The sequence below is a fragment of the Leucoraja erinacea genome, chromosome 20 (assembly GCF_028641065.1).
Source record: "Leucoraja erinacea ecotype New England chromosome 20, Leri_hhj_1, whole genome shotgun sequence".
Taxonomy (NCBI): Eukaryota; Metazoa; Chordata; class Chondrichthyes; order Rajiformes; family Rajidae; genus Leucoraja; species Leucoraja erinaceus.
Window position 1 is genome coordinate 18,266,742 of NC_073396.1, and position 20,910 is coordinate 18,287,651.

Consider the following 20,910-nt stretch of genomic DNA (forward strand, 5'->3'; position numbering starts at 1 on the left):
AGGTTTGATGCAAAATATGCCAAAGAGAGCCAGTACAAATGTTCTGCATGCCACATTTAAATTCTTCAAATTATTTTCTTTGCTGAAGCAACTGTACAAATTCACATACTAATTTAAGGGTCAAGCTCTTGTAATAACATCCCTATTCTTCTATTAAAGTGCATTGCTATGTAGTGTGAATTTTCTTTTTTCTCGTGTGCGCGCACACACACGCAGGCACACACACATGCAAAAAGGTGAGTTTGCAAATGGAACATTATTAGTAAACAAGCTATCTGTTTGGGTTAAAAATATGTGCCTTATGTTTTAAATGTGAATGTCTGTATTTAATTCTTCCATTAACAGATTGATGACTCTGGAACCTCTATCTCACTGGCCCAGCTTACAAAGGTAGAAAATGTTTTATTTTGTTGTTGTTAGTGGTCAATTTTCTTTTCCTCCAAATTCAGTACTTTAAAATTTAATTGTATTAAGCAATCCTCTAATCTGTAATTGTTGCATTAGTAAATTTACTACAATGCCTTGTATTATTTTGCATTATGTTACATGTTCAAATGCATTTATTTTGTCGCACAAGTTACTGTAATTGAGTGTAAATGTTAATAGCATTAATATATGCTGAATATCCTGTAAAGAACGAGTAACATGGGGGTAATGAAATGGGAGTCCCTTGATAGCCTGACCCGGCTACCGTAATTCTTGCCTACGATGGTTAGTTTTGAAAATACAGCAGATAAAACCTTAGCAAAATGTTTTTTTCTTATCTTGAAATGTGGTGAATAATAAGTCGGTTATTTCACCTTTGGGTTTGAACTCTTTGCCAGCAAAGGAGGTGGTAGAAGAATGAAAAAGCCCATATCACTGGATATTGGTATGAAGGTTCTTGCCTTTCGCACCATCAAATCCGTGTACGGTTGTAAATAAAAGGACTGTAATTTCGGCAACACATCCAAGGATTGAAAGCTTCTATGATGTACTGTGTGTAAATTTTCTGATTTTTATAGCAATGTCAATGCACTCAAATAAGTCAATTTAACAAGTGTATGACAATCCCGTGTTGTACTGACCCAAGTTAGTTTTGAACATGTAAATGTAAACCAAATAAAATAAAATAAATTTTCTCTTGAGACCAGATGTTGGAGAGGATGTATATGGGTTCTCATTTGTTTGAACACAGACTGTGTAAACCTATATGAAGATCATTTGTTTATTGCGTACTCTTTGCATGGTTGATTCATAAGAAGAGACTAGTATTATCATGTTAGCAGATGCTTATGGCATAGGGTTAAAGGTGTGCATACCCCAGAAATGACTGTGCGCTTACATATGTTTTTCTTATTTAGCTCTCTGGTGTGTAGAGATATCTGAATTTAAACCAAGTGTGCATTAAGCATATTCCCATTTGGGGACCTGGAGAGCCATATATCCATTCACCATTATCTATTGTTGACAGTGACATTCATGTTTTATAAGTAAAGTTGCTGTTTGGGTTCAAACAAATTTGTTTGTGTGAGCAGTACAGTAAAACCTTGATAGGATCATTTGCTGCATGCCAGAACTAGAATTAAAATACTAAATACCTGTTGAAAATGGGTGAGCAGTGAGGTTTTCTTGTCTTTGGGGCTTTTGGCATGCAAGACTTGAAACGTGCTATTAAGTGTCCAATGGGAATTTCCTGTTCAAGCACTTTGATTTGTACATTGAAATTGTGTTTGGTTTTATATTGTTTTTGAAATGAATTGTTCCTAAAATGAAAAGGTGGTTCAAAACATTGCATTTGTCCTCAGTATTACAAATTAAGGGTTATTTTATGACAAATAACATACATTCAACAACATGAAGTGCTCCTCCCTCTCAATTACATTGGCATGACGTGTGAATATTTTATTTTCTCATCCAACTTCATGCGTTGCACCTATTTGCCGAGAAGACTTGGAACATTTCCTTTTGAGTTAGCATTGCCTCTGAAGCCTAGGGACTGGCTTAAATCCGAGCAACTATCAAGAAATCATCCTAGTCTTGGCCAGCGCCCTGCTTATCCCCTTTTAATACTCAAATGGTTAACAGGAAATTCAACTCAAATCTGCGCAATGGTACATCGTGCGAAAATCCAAGAAATAACCTATTTTCTATCCAGGCATATTTCCAGATGACTTGAGTGCTATTGGATAAGCAGTAAATGTCATTGCAATATTAGTACTGGATTATGCTCAGGTGGCATTTGGAGTCAAAGGTGCAATAATTTGGAATAAAATTGCACCAGATTATCAATTCCTCATTGAGCAAGACTTTAGGTTCTAACAAATGTTAAACTGAACACTTGCCCACTTCTCCATCAACCTCTGAACCCCCCCCCCCTCCATGAAACTTGCATTCCAAATTTGATAAATATCACCAGATAATACAAATAATCTATTGTGATGTACACTTGCTGTTTAATAATTGTGTATCTTAACACATTTTAACACTTTTTAGTCTCAACTTGTTGAAGACCCCATGCCATTTGGATCACAAACTTAACAAAAGTTCAATTGAATTAATTTTCCCCATATTGATATGACACCTGTATTCTGCAGCACCAATAACTAGCATGAATATTGCCTTTTCTCCTTAGAAATTATCTATGGTTTAGAAAATTGAAATCATCATTTCCTAATTCTACATATTGGTGTTTCCTAATGACAATTATCTTTATTCCTTTTTTGTGATACCCTCCTGGTTTGATTTCTATATTGCACTCCCAAGCTTTTGCATTGCAGTATCCAATATAAATAATTATAGTTTGGTGTAATTGTTTAATACCATGGTTTTAACTTTCTTGATTGTTTATATCTAAACAAATGTTAGCTATTACTATGGGAGTACTGTTTGAACTGGATAGAGGGATGAAAATCTGAAAGATGAATTTAATTTACTGTCTTGAACTTCTCTGGAGTCACTGAAGGATGGGTAAATAATATTTATACAGATTACCAGACGCCCCTTGGTCAAGTAATACATTACAGGAATCGTTACTGGTCACTGAATCTTGACAACGATATAGAAAACTTTTCCAAGGAAAGTCCTGAAGGTTAAGATTTCTGAAGAAAGGTAGTTGCTTAGCAGTGACAATACTTCTGTTTTAAATATAATGTTTAACTATTGCGTGTAAAACTTTAGTGGCAGGTAGAACCAAGGAGGTGGGATGAAATAGCTTGACTTGATTTGCTTAAAAAAAACATTGGAGTAGTGTTGTATTATCCAATTAAAGAGATGTGAATTTAGGAGATGTAAAAAGATTTGCATTCATAGTGCCATTTATTTTTATCTCCGTCCGCCAGAGACGCTGCTTGATGAGTTCAGTTACTCCAGCATTTTGTGTCTATCTTCAGTATAAATCAGCATCTGAAGTTCCTTCTAATAAGTTTGTCCACTATAGTTAATAGTCCTCTATTCTAGGCTGAATTTTGGTAAACCTCTTCTGTTCCCTCTCCAAAGCATCCATCCTTCCTGCAATGGTGTGACCAGTACGGCACACAATACTGCAAATGTAGCCTAACAAAAGTCCTATAAAGCTGCAACATGATTTCCTGATTCTTGTATTCAATAAGGCCCAACTGATAAAGACAACTGTACTGTAAGCCTTTTTATTTATTTATTTTACTGCTCCATTTACTTGTGTTGCCACTTACAGTTAGCTATGGAGCCCAAGATCCCTTTGTTCATCAATGGTGTTGAGGATCTTGCGAGTAACTGTATACTTTCACCTTATATTCAACCTCCGAACGTGCTGGGATTAAACTCAATTTGAATTTTTTTTTCACCCAATTCTGTAACTGATTTGTATCCTGTTGAATCCTTTGACAACCCTCCTTAGTGTCCGCAATCCCAAATTTGGTGTTGTTTGCAAACTTACTAACCAATCCATCTGCAGTTTACATCCAAGTTGATCATATTGAAAGATATCAGCATACATGCCTAAAAGAACCTGACTGGTCATAGATCTGCAGTCAGAATAATGCCCTTTCACCATAATCTAGGATAAAGGGATAACCTTTGGTTAGACCAACAGCTTTCCAAATTCGTGATCTTTTCCATCCTAATGAAATACCCAGGTTATGTGTAAACATGTGTTGCAAACCAAGATTGTGCTGCCCAGTGAATTCATAACCTTGTGCCTTATTTTGTCAAAAGAACAAGAGAAGCATTAAGATAACCTTTTCATGCGCTGACTAAAATAGTGTAGAAATGAGCCGCAATAAAGCTTTCAAAAGGGAATTGGATTTGAGCAACTTTTTAGGGAAAATCTGGAGGAATGGCTGAGATGGCCTTTGATTCTTGTGTCACCAGGTTATCCGATTTCATAGTTGGGGCAGCGTGTTGTGTTATGTGAAGTTTATTGAACATTAATAAATAGCTAACCAAACAATTCTTGGTAATGCTATTTAGTCTTTTCATAGAGACATACAGCATGAAACACTCCCTTCAGCCCAACTTGCCCATGCTAACCAAGATGTCCTATCTACACTACATTCACGTTTGGCCCACATCCCTCTAAACCTTTCCTATCCATGTATCTGTCCAAATGTTCAAGTAGCCTTTATTGTCATTCAGACCTTGCGGTCTGAATGAAATGTTGTTGCCTTGCAGTCCTACATATAGTAAAAAATGACTAAACACACAATTAACACAAATTAACATCCACCACAGTGAGTTCACCAGGCACCTCCTCACTGCGGTGGAAGGCAAAAGTCTTAAGTCTTTGTCTCATCCCTTCTTATTCTCCCTCTGCGCCGAGGCCGCTGCCGCTGTCGTCCACTGGGCCCGCGGTCGGGTCGAGTGGCTGCTGCCGCAGGAACGTGCCCCAGCTCCAAGTTCTGGTCGCTGCTGTCCCAGCTCCGAGGCCAGGTCGCCGCTACCGCTGCTCCGGCTGTATTGCAGTGTTGTTACTGGTACTTGAAGTACTTGTGCTCCTTGGGTTCCTACTAAATCTTTACCCTCTCACCTTAAACCCATGTCCTCTGGTTTTTGATTTCCCTGCTCTGGGTAAAAGACTATTCACCTCATGATATTATGCACCTCAGTAAAGGGGCTGTCCCACTTGGGTGACCTAATCCACAAGTTAAGAAGAGTGTGTTCAACCTTCAAGCTCGAGGGCACTCGCCTGGAAAGCGTCGAGCGGGATCGAGTGTGCGCATTGAAACCGCGCGCTGGATCGACCGACCACACACACACACACACACACTGCCAGGGAAAGTGGGGGAGCGCTGTCTGAAATTCACACCTGCGATGAAGAAGGTAAAAGGCTGCTCAGTAACGGTGAGTCCTTTAGACAGCGCGGGGGGAGGGGTAGAAGGAGAGAGGAGGAGTGGAGACACTTTTAAGAAGTATAATTAAGTTTAGCGGGCATTTTAACTACCGGTAGGTTTTCCTTCATGCTGAAAACCCCAATGAGCCAATCAAAATGCCTGGTCAGCGAAGGCGATTGCCTATGGCTGCCCTCGATTGCCTCTAACTAAATAGCGACCCCACTCCACCACGAGTTCAAAAGAACCATGCCCACCAAATTTTACTTGCGGAAAATTTTTCAACATGCTTAAAAATTTTCCGTGACCAAGCTGAGGCCATGAGTATTCGGGAACTTCCCTCAAGCATGAAGGAAAATTCCAGCGACCTCCTAGGACCACGTGTCGACCATGCTCGAGCTCGAGATCGAGATCGAAGACACTTCTAAACTCGCAGATTAGGTAGCCCAAGTGGGACAGCCCCTTTAGATCACACCTGTGCTCCAAAAGGAAAGCCCATACCTGCCCAACTTCTCCCTATAGCTCAGACCCTCGCGTCATGGAAACATCCTCATAAATCATCTCTGCACTTTTTTCTTTTGTTCTTGGTTTAGAGCTTACTTTAGGTATACAGCGTGAAAACAAGTCATTTGGCCCATCAAGTGCATGCAAACTAGCGATCACCCTTCCGCTAGTTATATGTTATCCTATTATATTACATCCTATATATTACAGGGGCAATTTACAGATGTCAATTAGCCTACATACCTGTACATTTTTAGAATGTGAAAAGAATGTGTCACCCAGAGAAAACCCATGCAGTCACAAGGAGAATGTACAAACTCCACACAGACTGCACCCAGAGTCAGGATTGAACCCAGGTCTCTGGCGCTGTGAGGCAACAACCCTGCTGCTACACCATTGTGCTGCCCCAATAAACCATTTGTTTATTGTCATCTACACAAATACAGTAAAAATCATGCTTACAGATGCATAACATCCATCAGTAGAAATTTGTTAAGAGTATTTGATGACATGCCAAATCTCTTTAAAATTGTAAGAAAGGAAAAATGCTGACCCGCCTTATTTGTAATTACAACTTTGCGCTAGGACCAGGACAGATTATCTGAGATGTTAACACCCAAGAACTTGAAGTTGCTTACTCTTCACTCTCAACCACCTGAAACGTGGTCTCCCAATACCTCTTTCTTAGTCAGCGATAAGTTTCTTAGTTTTGTTACATTGAGTGAGGCTAAGTTGTGTGGCATCACTCAACTAGGTGTTCTATCTTTTGCACACTGACTCATCACCATCCGTGATTTGGCCAACAACAATGGTAATGGTGATACCTTTAGGAATGGTAGAGACAGGCAATGGTTGTGTTCTAGTGAGCGAGCTGTCCCAAGTTTTTATAATGGGATCTCTCAATCTGGGCGATTGGGATATCGGAGTGCACCATGTTTAAGGGAGTATATTGTTCTCGAGTCACTATATAAAGGAATAATTCTAACAGCTTAATGGCCATCATGGAAACTAAACAATGGCCTTGCCTGTCCAAAGTTTCCAATGTGTTGTAGTCTTAGGTGGACATTTCTAGAGGATATATGTGTCATTCCAAATGTGTTGGATGATAATAAGTGTTTGCAGTGAATAGGATGTTTCTTTTGTTTTATTGCAATAAAATCACACTGGAAAATAATAAAATCTCTAATGACCACAATGATAATGACATCCTCATTTACTGCTCTCCTTTGATCCTGTTTTGTTTCTTTTGAAAATCATAGTCCATTTCGGCTTTACCAGAATTTTGAATTCAGTTCGTAAGCCCACATTCTAAGTCTGGCACCATCTCTCTTCCTCTTTATCCCTTCCTACACTAGAAATTGCAGTGTTCCCCTTGGTAGCATCACAGTTTATAGCTCATCGAAAAAAAACAATTGAGTGCTATTCAAATGTTGAGTCTCTCCATAGTGGAATCTGTCCCCCCCCCCCCCCCCCCCCCCCCCCCCCCACATGGAATTTATTTGCAGTTATGTTTACAGCTTCCTAGGCATTGACATGCAGCGGCATTGAAATATGAGTTTGAATATTTAAATTTACTCTTAATCCAGAATGTCCAAAGAAGATTGAGGCTCAGAAACCAACATCGTCCACAACAGTGCACTTTGCAAGGATGAAAATATTAATTCCAATGAATTGTCAGCAGACTTGATCTTACCAAGGGTTTTACTGTACATGTGAATATTTACTGCTTGTCTGAGGTGGTGCCCTAAGCGCTGTGTGCAAGTTGAACAGAATGGAACCCAAAGAGCCAGATATTGGAGCATCAAATAATTGTTTTATAGTTCTTGTACTTGAATTGTAGGCATATCACTGTTTTAATTAAAGTCATGTAAATGGTGGAAGAACATATCCCCTCCTGTTGCCAAACAACAACTTTCTCAATTTTGATTTCTTTTTCATAAATGTTAGCTTATTGAACATTTGTTGATCCTATTACTCAGGCGGTGGACTTATCCTGAAGTAAGAATGACATCGACATACTTGGCCCAACTTGGGTGAAGTCGTTTTCCTGTAACATGTGTCAGAGTACTTTGAACCATGAACCTAGTTCAGACTATCCCAGAAACCACCAGATAATCCACGTAAATATTAACAAAAGTATTTGTTTTAATTGTTTTGCACGGTTATCATTTTTATTACATTTATTTTTCATTTTGGAGGTGTTTACCCTGGGAATAGCAAAAATGTGATTTCTGTAACCTCCATGATGTGATGGAGATGTTGCTAATTTCGTTGGTGTTTCAATTGCATACGATTGAAAGTATTATAATTAACAGCAGTACCAGGGTTGAGGAACTCCTACCTCCCCCAACCCCTTGATTCTTCCACCATTTCCCGTGTCCGAGTCAACTTCCTTTTCCTTGGATCATTGGCAAGCTGGATCAACGGTGTTCTTGATAACATAGTTGCGATAAATACTGGGCATCTTGCTGTTCATTACAGGGTGTGATCTGGAGTGTATAGAAAATTCTGGGTAACTACTTTTTTTTTATAACACACACCTGTCAAACAGACGGCCAATCTGGCTGAAGCTAATGCCTCCGAAGAAGATAAAATTAAGGCCATGATGACTCAGTCTGGTCAAGAATATGATCCAGTGAAGTGAGTTGGAAAGATGAAATTTGATAACATTTAATACTGCTTTATAATCCATTCGTAGAAAAGGACATTGTGTATTAATTATGTTACATTTTCTTTCCCAGCTATATGAAGAAACCTTTGGGTCCTCCTCCACCAACATATACTTGTTTTCGTTGTGGAAAACCAGGCCATTACATTAAAAATTGCCCAACTAATGGGGTGGGTAAAACTAGTTCAGCTTTTTAACATTGTTGTGATGGTACTGTGTTAAAGGCAAAAAACAATATTAAAAAACTAGGTGGACACCTGGGGAAAGAAAAATGGACGTTGTGGAGATATTCAGCATATCAGGCAGCACCTGTGGAGAAATAAAGAATGTTTTGATTGGTTTGCTGCAGGATCTCTAGCTTTCGAGGTGGCTCTGCACCAATAATTAAACTGCCAGAATATTCAGTGCTCCTGTGGCAAATACTTCCAGAAAATTATCTCAATGAAGAGAAGAGCAACATTGCAGCATACTGATTGTGTTGCTTTGAGGTTATTTCCAAAGCAGTGTCAGTCCAGTTGGAATACTGGTCACATCTAACAGCATTAGGCAATTGAGTTGCTGAGTGTTTACTACTGAAATTAATGGATTTCCTTTTGGCCCACTGTTAGAGTTGGAATTTGACAAGTAATATCCTTTAAATGTTTACACATTGTCCAATCAACTTGCCATGCAAAGTAAAATCTGAATTTGTACAAAGTCAGAAGCTAATCCAGAGTTGTCAAGTAGTACGGATTTCCGTATTTTGTATGGAAATGCGATGAGAATACTGATGTACGATTTTGTGTTGTTAAATGCGGATTTTAAATACGGAGTTCAATTCAGTCTGAAGAAGGGTCTTGACCAGAAACGTCACCCATTCCTTCTCTCCAGAGTCGCTGCCTGTCCCGCTCCAGGTTTAAACAGAGCGCTGTCAGTTTAACGTGTGGGAATTTAAACGAAGCGCTGTGGATTCTAAATATAGCACTACCAGCTGGAACGCTATGGGCTTTACACATAGTGCTATGGCCACAGCGCTATTGGTCGCAGACTGTTCAGGAAAATTCTCGTATAACAATGAGTCTTTGGAATTCTCTTTCTCAGTAGAAGTTGAGCGTTTGATTATTTTTCAGGCAGTGGTAGAATTCTGGATAAGCCTAGTGGTGAAAGGTTACCGGTTACATTGGGATTGGCCTTGATTTTACGGAACGGTGGGTGGGCTCAAGGGAGAGAGGGAGGGAGGGAATAAGAGAGGGAAGGAGAAAAAAAGGAAGGAAGGAGGGGAGAGGGAGGCTTCCAAAATGGCTTCTACATCATCACCTGGTGCTAAAAGCAGGAAGCAGCCGTTCAAACAGCAGTATACAAAGAGATGGCAATGAATGCACTGTCAAGTAAGGTCCGTAGAAGACATGTCAATTGGTAGCAAAGTTATGCATTCTTGTACTCTTACATGCGTATGACTGCACATAAAATAACAATTTTTTCCATAAAATGGCACCGTGTAAACATACTGATTTTCAGGTACTAGAATACTGAAATGCTCTGACAAAACTTGGCAGCTCTGCTAATCAGTTTTTAATGCACTCTTATTTGTGCTCATTGTATTTGCACAACTGGATTTTTGTAACAATAGACAAACTTCCATGATAAGATGGAAGCTTAGAATGTTTTCTAGGACTCAAGTCCTTTGCAATGGCAACAAAATGACTAACATTGCTGTGTAAGAAGGAACTGCAGATGCTGGTTTACACTGACGATAGACTCAATGCTGGAGTACCTCAGCGGCACATCTATGGGTAGCAGGATTGGGTGATGTTTCAGGTCGAGACTGAACTCAGGATCTAGAACCATAACGTCACCCATTCCTTCTATCTAGAGATGCTGCCTGTCCTGCTGAGTTACTCCAGTATTTTGTCTATCTACTAACATTGCTGTATGTGTGGGAAAGATTCATATAATAAAAAAATAAACTGCAATTTATCTGTAAAAAAAATATTTAGGACAAAAATTTTGAAGCTGTGCCAAGGATTAAGAAGAGCACGGGCATTCCCCGCAGTTTCATGGTAGAAGTTGATGACCCAAATATGAGGGGTGCAATGCTCACCAACACTGGGAAATATGCCATACCTACAATTGATGCGTAAGTACTGTAACATCAGCATTTCCAAGCTGCAGTTCTAGTATTGATAGGTGGTCTAGGTCTTATTTATGTAATTGGCTTTTAAATAATGTGATGAAACGGGTTTAAATTGTTACGTTTGTAAACATCCACTTCAAAATGTCCTACTTAATCCATTTCTAACTTTAATTACTTTGCCCGAATGCATTCGGACAATGTAATTAAACACTAACTTTTTTTTGAACTAGCCATATTATGTCTTGAGTTTTCACATTCAAAACTTGAGGTGAGATTTTTAAACGTGCTAGGATTTGGATACAGAGTGGCAGCACAGACGGATGCAACTATAACTGAATGTGTCTCCAACAAAGTACAAAGGTTGAGAATTCAGTCAGTGTGGGAAATGGGTGAATAGTGACTTTTTTTTTTTTTAAGTTAAATCAATTCAGATTTCAAACTAAATGTAGATTTGAACAATACTTAGAAATTAAAGGAGGTGTTGCTCTCCAGTAAACTGGGAATGTAAAGTGGACAGAAAAATAGGGTTCATAAATAGGGGAATGTGGGAACTTGGAGACACTGCATCAGGATCTTTGAGAGCTGCCTCCTTGTAGAATTTAGATGCAGTGTGGAAACAGGTTCTTCGGACCATCGGGTTCTCGCCGACCTACGATCCCTGTGCACTAACACTATCCAATACACAAGGGTCTCCAGCTCTGTAAGGCACCTACTCTACCACTGTGCCGCACTGCCAGAGGTGCAAAGGGACTTGGGTGTACTGGTGCAGGATTCCCAAAAGGTTAATTTGCAAGTTAAATCAATAGTAAGGAAGGCAAATGCAATGTTAGCATTTATTTCGAGCGCACTAGAGTATCAAAACAGGGATGTATTGATGAGGCTTTATACGGCACTGTTCAGACTGCATTTAGAGTATTGTGATCAGTTTTGGGACCCATATTGATGTTGTAGTGTTGGAGAGGATACTCAGGAGGTTTTTGAGAATAATCCCTGGGATGATTGGGTTAACGTATGATGAGTGGCCTGGATAGAGTGGATGCGGAGAGGATGGTTACACTAGCGGTACAGTAGGACCAGAGGGCATAGCCTCAGAATAAAAGGACGTAACTTTAGAAAGGAGATGAGGAGGAATTTCTTGAGTTAGAGGAGGGTGGTGATTCTGTGGCATACAGTGCCACAGACGGTTGTGGCAGCCAAGTCATTGATAATTTCTTCGGAATTTTGAATAATGAGGAGTAATCTTACTGAAACTTAAGATCCTGAGCAGAGGCGCAAGGGTAGATTTTGGGACGTTTGTACTGTGGGAGAACCTAGATTAAGGGGATGTAGTTACAAGGTAACGGTCTGTAATTTTCTATCCCAGGCAGTTGTGTATCCTGGATTACTGGGGCTATTGAAAGAAGAAGTACATTTTTGAAAGATGGCACAGAATAGGAGATGAGTTCTAGGGTAAATCAGCCATGTTATTGAATGGTGGGGCCAGCTAATTGGGCCAAGTGGCCTATTGTCGTTCACATTTTCATGAAAAGAAGTTACCAGAATTTTAGTAGAGTTAATGTTTGGGGGAAAGAATGATGTCCTAGTAAAACTGGCTGTGCTCGGAGTGAACAAGTCCCCTGGTTTAGAAGGGTTGCATCCAAGAGAGTGCCGGGGCTGAAGTTTGAGGAAGGGCTTGCCACAATCTTCTAGTCATCACTAGGAACTAGCAAATGTAACAGCGTTGAATGCGGGATGTCAGGATATGGGCAGCTATTTCAAGCCTAACAGCTCATCCACTTTTATGGAAAAACTTCTTGAATCAAAAACCTGGGGGAAATATTAATTGGCATCTTGTGATGTTGGTTGACGGTGCAAAGAATGCATAGATTTGATTGGAAAATAATGACTGTGCCATAATTTATTACTTTTTAAGTAACAGGAGGTTGGTGAAGCGAATGCAGTCATGGTGCATATGATTTTTGTAAGATTTGTATTAAAGTCCTGCAGAAAATGCAAGTCAGCAAAATTGAGGTGCATCCAATCAAAGGATGGACAGCATGATTATAGATTGGTTGCTTTTACTCCATAATAAAGTATTGTCAGTGGAGATTTCCAGAGTTAGTACTAGGACCATTGCTTTTTGCTGTTGTGCACAGTATAACTTCTGTTTACCATCACCCACTAAGTTTGAAGAATGTTAGATAATCAAATTTGTCATACAATGAAGTGTCAGCCCACCCTTGTATTTATGCATGATAGATGGAAAATTGCTGGATAACGTCTTTTATTATTGAGAGTAAAGAGTAAAATTAAAATAATGTTAAACAATGAAACTAAGCCTATTGCAGAATGGCTGACGAGTGGAAATTTAATATAATGAAATGCTGTATTATGGCAGGAAGAATGAGACTTGACCATGATTAGCAGGGCATAGGGGATCCTAGATTCATAAAGAAGCTGGGAAGTTAAAGCATTGGTAGGCTAAACAGGACAGTTGTGGCCAGTTCTGACCACCAAGCTGTAGTAACCATGTAAATGTCTTATAAAGGGTGCATGGAAGTATTGTTTACTTGAAAGACCCAGAATGCTGATGTAACTGTGGGTTAAGCAGCCTTTCTGGGTAACATGGCTAGGTGGCGTTTCAGGTCGGGACCCTTCAGACTTGCACGCTAACGCTGACTTCAGCATTTTTTGTCTTTCTTTGGTAAACCAGCATCTATAATTCCTTATTATTATATTTACTTAAATGAATCCTAGGATTATGAATTTCAATTGTAAGACTAAGTGTTTTCCTCAGATTAGAGGTACTAGACTAAGTGGGATCCGTTGGGTCCCTGTCACATGGGAGGCCTGGTCCCCCAAAGCAACCCGTTCCCGAACGCAATATTCCACCGCTCACCCCATTCCCTCAACGCAATATTCCCACCACTCACGCCTATCCCTCTCCCATCAAATCCACCCCTCCCTGTTCACATCTCCCTCTACTTCCCCCCTCCATCCCACCTTGTCAATCACCCCGGACCCCTTCTACCCCCCTCCCTACCCCGCAGCACTCCACCACCCCTCTACCCCACCATCCCTCTTCCCTATGCCTCCCTCTTCCCTATCCCTCCCTCCATCCCCACCCCCATCCCACTTTGTCCATCACCCCGGACCCCTTCTACCCCCCTCTCTCTACCCCGCTGCACTCCACCACCCTTCTACCCCACTGCCTCCCTCTTTCCCCCCCCCCCCCCCCCTATCCATCTCTTCCCTATCCCTCCCTCATCCCTACCCCTCCCTCATCTCCCCCCCCCCCCCCCCCCCTCCCCCCCTCCCCCCCCCCCCCCCCCCCCCCTCCCCCCCCCCCCCCCCCCCCCCCCCCCCCCCCCCCCCCCCCCGTGCTGTGGGCTCCCTCTCTGTGTTGAGGTCAGTTAGGAGCTGCTGGAGTGCTGCCCTTCCCGGCACCCGTGGTGTCCCTCGACAGCGGGGTTCGGCGATCTCCCCCCCCCCCCCCCCCCCCCCCCCCCCCCCCGTTCTCTCCCTCTACCATCCCATCTTTCTCCTCCCCATTTCTCTCATCCTCCCCTCACTCCCATTCCCTGTCCCAGCACCTACCCAGGTCGTAGAGCATGGCCTGGAACTTGACCTGGTTCTCGTGCCCGGCCCTGGCTGTAGGTGGCCGAAACACTCGAGGGTGTGGGCCTCGACGGAGCCAGGCTCGCTGTGCCGGGTGAGGGTGAGGGTGGCGGGCGGCGGGCGGCTGAGCCAGAGCTGCCCGCAGAGCAGGAAGCGGAGGCTGTGCTGCAGGATGGCGGTAGCCAGGCGGGCCCCGCGGCGCTGGTACACCTTGACCCAGGCCTCGGGCTTGGGTACAACTCCAACCCTCAGCTCGGCCGCCACCTGGGCTCCAGTCCAGGCCCCGACTTCATCTCCGAGCTCATCCCGGACCCAAGCTCATCCTTGGTTCCAGGGCTTGGCCCGCGGCACCACCCTCCCCACCAGGTACTGTGCGGCCGCAGCTCCTTGAGCGGCAGCGCCACTCCTTCACCATGGCAACCTCCAGCCGATTTACATCGGATGCGGCCAATCAGTGCGATGCCCCTTCATGACCTGACAGGAGAGACCAATCTGCGTTGTGTGACTCTGCGCATGCACAGGTTTTACGATTTTTAAACCTTAATAACTTTTACAATATCCCCTTGATCGGAACGAAACTTGTTGCACAGGAGAACGGGGGTGAGTAAGCTAGCAAATAATTGTGGCGCTATTGCTTACATAGAAAAACCACGCAAACCGGAAGAGCACAAGATCAGAGTTTTAGTCATGTATAGATAGAAGATAGATAGATAGATAGATAGAAAGACAGACAGACAGACAGACAGATCAGATGAAACCCATGGATAGATCAAGAATCATGAAGCACAGATTGCTCTTAATAGTATATGTGAGGGGCTTGTGGAAGAATCACTTCTAACAGAGAGAGCATTAACCTGTTTTTCAAATGCTCATCCAGGGGAGAGTTTCAAACTCGTGAATACTTTGTGTTTCTTGCAGAACACCAACAGTGAAATTATGTATGATTATGAATAGAGACAATTTAATAATCCAAGGGCACGGTCAATATCCAAAAAGTGAACCTTTTCACTGGTAGTCTTGCTTTAGCTTTCAGCACTGCTAACTCTATTTTAGATATTCACCTTTGCTGCCTTGGTACTTAACTAACATATCTTGTATATTCTAGAGAGGCATATGCACAAGGCAAGAAGGAAAAACCACCATTCTTGCCAGAGGAGCCTTCATCATCATCGGAAGAAGAAGATCCAATTCCCGATGAACTGTTGTGCCTTATCTGCAAAGATCTCATGACGGATGCTGTTGTCATACCATGCTGTGGAAACAGTTATTGTGATGAATGCAAGTGATTTTGAGTATTTGCGTCTTCTTGACTTTTGTATTTGTATCTAAACGAAGCCTATCTGCCTGTATGGAGTAATACAGCATGGAAACAGACCCTTCGGCCCAACTTGCCCACGCTAACAATCTCGTAGGGAGGACAGTTCACTGATCACATGCCCCACATTCCCTATCCAAGGACCTGTCCAAATGTTTCTTAAACATTGCAATAGTTCCTGTCTCTACAGCTTGTTCCATTCCCCATCACCGCCCCCCCCCCCCCCCCCCCCCACCTTCAACCTATGTCCTCTTGTTCTCGATTCCCCTACTCTGGGCAAAAGAATGTGCGTTTACCCAAGCTATTCATCCCATGATTTTGCATTCCTCTAAGATCACCCCTCATCCTCCTGCCTCCAAGCAATAAAGCCCTAGCCTGTCAACCTCACCCTATAGCTCAATCCATTGAGTCCTGTCAACATCCTGGTAATTCTTCACAACCTCTGAACCTCTTCTCCTTCTATACTTCATGACCACCCTATCCACCTGTGATGCCACTGCCAGGGAACTATGCACCTGCACTCCTAGATCCCTCTGTTCCACAGTACTCCCCAGATCCCTACCATTCACTGTGTAGGTGCTGCCCATGTTAGACCTCCCAAAATGCAACGGCTCATTTCTCTGTATTAAATTCCATCCACCATTCCTCGGCCCACCTGCCCAATCAATCATGATCCAGCTGCAATTTTTGACAACCATCTTCACTGTCTACAATATCAGCCACTTTATTGTCAACTGCAAACTTGCTAATCATGCCATGTATGTTCTCATCCAAATCATTGATATAGATGGCAAACAGCAATGGGCCCAGCACCGAACCCTGAGGCACATCACTAGTCACAAACCTCCAGTCTGAAAAACGTCCTTCCACCATCATCTTCCACTCCTTTCCATGAAGCTAATTTTCTATCCTTTTACTTCTTTCTCCTTGGATCCCATGCGATTAAACCTTCCTGATCAGCCTATCATTGTGGAACCTTGTTGAATGTCTTGCTGAAATCCATATATCCATCTACAGCTCTCCCCTCATCAACCTTTTTGGTCACAACAAAATAACTCAAATCAGATTTGTGAGACACAACTACCATGCAGGCAGCATCTCTGGATCAGTTATTCTAGTATTTAGTGTCTACCTTCAATTTATACCAGCATCTGCAGTTCTTTCCTACACATGTATAAATCCATACTGACTGCACCTGCAATCTCCCGTCGAGCTTCCTACAGTGTCCTTGGATATATGTGATCAGGCCCAGGAGATTTGTCATATGCATCAGGACCTTCAGCACCTCCTTGACTAATAGTGACTGCTCTCAAGACATTTCCATTGGCTGTCCCAGGATCCCCAATCCTCATGTCTTCACAGTAAAAACATAGGAGAAATACTCGTTGAGGACCTTGCCCATCTACTGTGGCTCTAAACAGAGTTGACTGCATTGATTCCTCAAGGGTTCTATTCTCTTCACTAGTTACCCTTTTTCCTTTTGTATATACTTATACAATCTCTTGGGATTATCTTTAATGCTATTTGCCAGAGCAATATCCTGTCCACTTTTTGCCCACCTGATTTCCTTTTTAAACTTACTCCTCAGTTCAGGAAACTCCTCCAGGGATACACTTGATCCCATCTGCTTATACCTGTTCCATGCCTCCTTCGTCCTCTTGACCAGAGCCTCAATTTCCCTTGTCATCCAATTTTCCTTACGTTCACCTGCCTTGCCCTTAAATTTTAACAGGAACTTGCATGTCCTGGACTCCTGTTAGCATACTTTTTAAAACTTTCCCGATGTCCCCTTTTCCTTTAAACAACTTCTAATCAACCTGAGCGAGTTCTTGTCTTATACCTTCAAAGTTGGCCGTGCCCCAATTTGGATTTTTTACTTTTAACCCAGAGTAGGGGAATCAAGAACCAGACCTGAATGTTATAATTTAAGAGGGGATGCATCTAACCTCGTCTTAGCTATCGCGTCTTCTCTCTCATGAAGCATTTTCAACGTACAGATATTTCTGTGCTGTATGGAAAATGAGCTCTATTTCTAATAGGTGGGATTTAAGGTCAAAAGGCTTCAGATTATTCAGAAAGATACAGCATGGAGCAGGCCCTTCGGCCCACAGATTCCGCGCCAGCCATCGATCACTCTGTACGCTAGCATTATGTTACACACCAGGGACAAATTATAGTTTACTGCAGCCAATTAATCTACAATCTTGTACGTGTGGAATGTGGGAGGAAATTGCAGCTCCCGGAGAAAATCCACGTGGTAAAACCAGTTGGGCCACTGTGCAGGCCTAATCTTATATCTACCAATTATCTTCATGGCTCAATGTGTTGTATCATCTGCTCCCGTAACTACGTGTGCCATGAACAGTAAATTAGTGGGCACGTTTTGTACATCAGATCTGCAGTGATTTTTTGCATTTTATTGCTTACAAATTGGTTATTTTTCTCTTTTTATGATATGCAGGTATTAGAACATCACTACTGGAATCTGAGGAACATACTTGCCCTACCTGCCACCAAACAGATGTTTCTCCAGATGCTCTAATTGCAAATAAATTCTTAAGACAGGTATGCTTGAGTTTCTTGCATAATGCTTCAATTCAAAATCTAATGTCACTAATTTAAACATGTATACAACAAAGTGGATTGATCCATCATCCTCAACGTAATGTATTTAGATTTAGGCAGGAGGGTGCGAACCAGAGTAGTACGGGTTAGGACCTGTGTCTCCAAGGAAGTACAGACAGGGAGAGCTGAAAGAATATGGTGACGCTGATGAGCTGAAGTGTGTTTATTTCAATACAAGGAGCATTGTAACATAGAGAAACATAGAGCCTGGATTAATGCTTGGGACTATCTGGTTGTAGCCATAGTGGAAACTGTCAAGGCGGCACTCAGAGAGGACATACTGGAGGGTTTGTCCCCTGAGGCACTATAAGGAGCTTAGAAACGAGAAAGGTATAAAAAACACTATAATCGGATTGTTCCATCGGCCCCAAATAGCAAGCTGGAGATAGAGGAATAGATATGCAGACATATTACCGAAAGGTGACAAAGCAACAGGGTTGTCTTCGTGCAGGGGTCGGCAACCTACGGCCCGTAACCCGAAATCATCCGGCCCGCAGGTGGATTTTTTTTTTCCCCGTAATCATCCAGCCCGCCCCGAGTGCGGCCGACCTCTGGCTGTACAGCATCCTGCGCAAAGCCGCCTGCACGGCCGCGTACCTTGTGGGAACACGTTTAAGAAAGAATTGCAGATGCTGGAAAAATGGAAGGTAGACAAAAATGCTGGAGAAACTCAGCAGGTGAGACATGCAGCCATTGCATGAGGCTGCCTCACCCGCTGAGTTTATCCAGCATTTTTGTCTACCTTCAGTGAACACGTGATTTGATGCCTGCCATCCGGGGCGGGATCCATGTGTACATGTGATAGATGTGGCCCACCATCCGCTCACAGGCATGCGTCCCGGCCCCAAGGCAGAACAAAGATTGCCGACCCCTGTCTTAGTGGATGATTTTAGCTTTCCCAATATGGACTGGGACTTGCTCAGTGCCAACGACTTAGAGGCAGCAAAATTTGAGAGGTGCAGGCAAGAGGATTTCTTGAAAAAGTATGTGGATCGTCTAACCTGAGAAAGGAACATACTCGACCTTGTGTTGAGTAATCAGTGGAAGAGCATTTTGGTGGTAGTGATCATAACTGTATAAGGTTTAAGATTGTTTTGAATAGTGACAAGATTGGACTTTGCGGGAAGGTGCTCAGGCAACCTATGATGTTATTAGGCAGGATATCAGGAGGCTATACAGGATATCAGGAGGCTATACAGAGAGCAATTGTTTTTGGGTAAGCTCACATCTGACATGTGGGAGTTGTTTAAAGGCCAGTTAATTGGTGTATAGGACGGCCTGTTCCAATAAGGAGGAGGGATATAAGGATAGCAAAGTAAGGGAATTTTGGATGAGAAAAGAGGTTGTAAAGTTGGTCAAAAAGAAAAAGGGAACACATCAAGGTTTAAGAGATTAGAATCAGAGAGGGTTTTTGAGGAATATAATGAAAGGAAGAAACACCTCAAGAGGGCGATTTAAAAAGGGCCATGAAATGTCTTTGGCAAGTCGGATTAAAGAAAATTTTTGAAAACATGCTCGTGTTTTTTCAGGAAGTGACGAAGGTGAGCAATAGATTTTGTCTACGTCCCATGGTAGGCTGATCCAGAAGATTAAGTTGTACAGTGTTAATAGTGACTTGGTTGTATTGATTTGGAACTGGCTTGCTGATAGAAGACAGGGCTACAGTGGAAAGAGAATATTCAGGTTGGAGGTCATCGACCAGTGGAGTTTCACAAGGGAATGCTTCTGTTTGTGATATATATAAATGACTTGGATGTAAATGTAGACTGTTTGGTTAGTAAGTTTGCAGATGACACCAAGATTGCAGTGGTCTCGGACATTGAGGAAGGCTTGAAGGCATACAGCTGGTATATATTTGATCAGCTGCATAAATGGGCATTCAAGTGTCAGATGGAATTTAATCTGAGCAAGTGTTTAATGTTGCACTTTGGGAGGTCAAATGTATGGAGGAAATTTACAATTAAAAGCATGAGCCTTGACAGTATTGATGTACAGAGGGATCTTGGGCTCCAAATCCATAACTCCCTGAGAGTGACAACACAAGTAAATATAGTGGTAAAGAACGCATATGGTATGCTTGCCTCCATAGGTCAACCATTAAGTATAACAGTTAGAAAGTCATGATGCAGCTTTATCGGACTTTGGCTAGGTGGTACGGTGCCCTCCATAATGTTTGGGACAAAGACCCATAATTTATTTATTTGCCTCTGTACTTTGAGATGTAATAGAAAAAAAATCAAGTGGTTAAAGTGCACATTGTCAGATTTTATTACGTCATTTTTATAAATTTTGGTTTCATCATGTCGAAATTACAGCAATGCTTATACATTGTATCCCCATTTCAGGGCACCATGGTGTTTGGGACACTTGACTTCACAAGCGTTTGTAATTGCTCAGGTGTGTTGCCTCCTTAATGCAGGTATAAGAGCGCTCTCAGCACCCAGTCTTTCCTCCAGTTTTTCCATAATCTTCGGAAATGTTTATTGATGTTTATCACCATGCAGACCAATGTTGTGCCAATGAAAGTCAAAGAAGCCATTATGAGACTGAGAAACAAGAATAAAACTGTTAGAGGCATCAGCCAAACAGGCTTACCAAAATCAACTGTTTGGAACATTAAGAAGAGAGCACTGGTGAGCTTACTAATTGCAAAAGGACTGGCAGGCCAAGACCACCACAGCTGATGAAAGAAGAATTCTCTCTATAATAAAGAAAAATCCCCAAACACTTGTCCGGCAGATCAGAAACACTCTCAGGAGTCAGGTGTGGATTTGTCAATGACCACTGTCTGTATAATACTTCA

General features: G+C 42.1%; 1 protein-coding gene across 6 annotated transcripts in view; it reads left to right on the forward strand.

The window, feature by feature from the left end:
• LOC129706863 (E3 ubiquitin-protein ligase RBBP6-like) overlaps positions 1-20,910 on the forward strand; it is a 70,420-nt gene that overhangs the window by 25,424 nt on the left and 24,086 nt on the right. For 2 of the 6 annotated variants that reach the window (XM_055651444.1, XM_055651445.1), the window contains 6 exons: positions 346-390; positions 8,341-8,429; positions 8,531-8,627; positions 10,434-10,573; positions 15,273-15,445; positions 17,944-18,047. In XM_055651444.1, the coding sequence (XP_055507419.1) occupies positions 346-390; positions 8,341-8,429; positions 8,531-8,627; positions 10,434-10,573; positions 15,273-15,445; positions 17,944-18,047 (648 nt within the window). Of the gene's footprint in view, positions 1-345; positions 391-824; positions 1,131-8,340; positions 8,430-8,530; positions 8,628-10,433; positions 10,574-15,272; positions 15,446-17,943; positions 18,048-20,910 lie in introns of those variants that run through there. The other 4 variants (XM_055651447.1, XM_055651451.1, XM_055651446.1 and 1 more) reach the window with 2 other exon arrangements.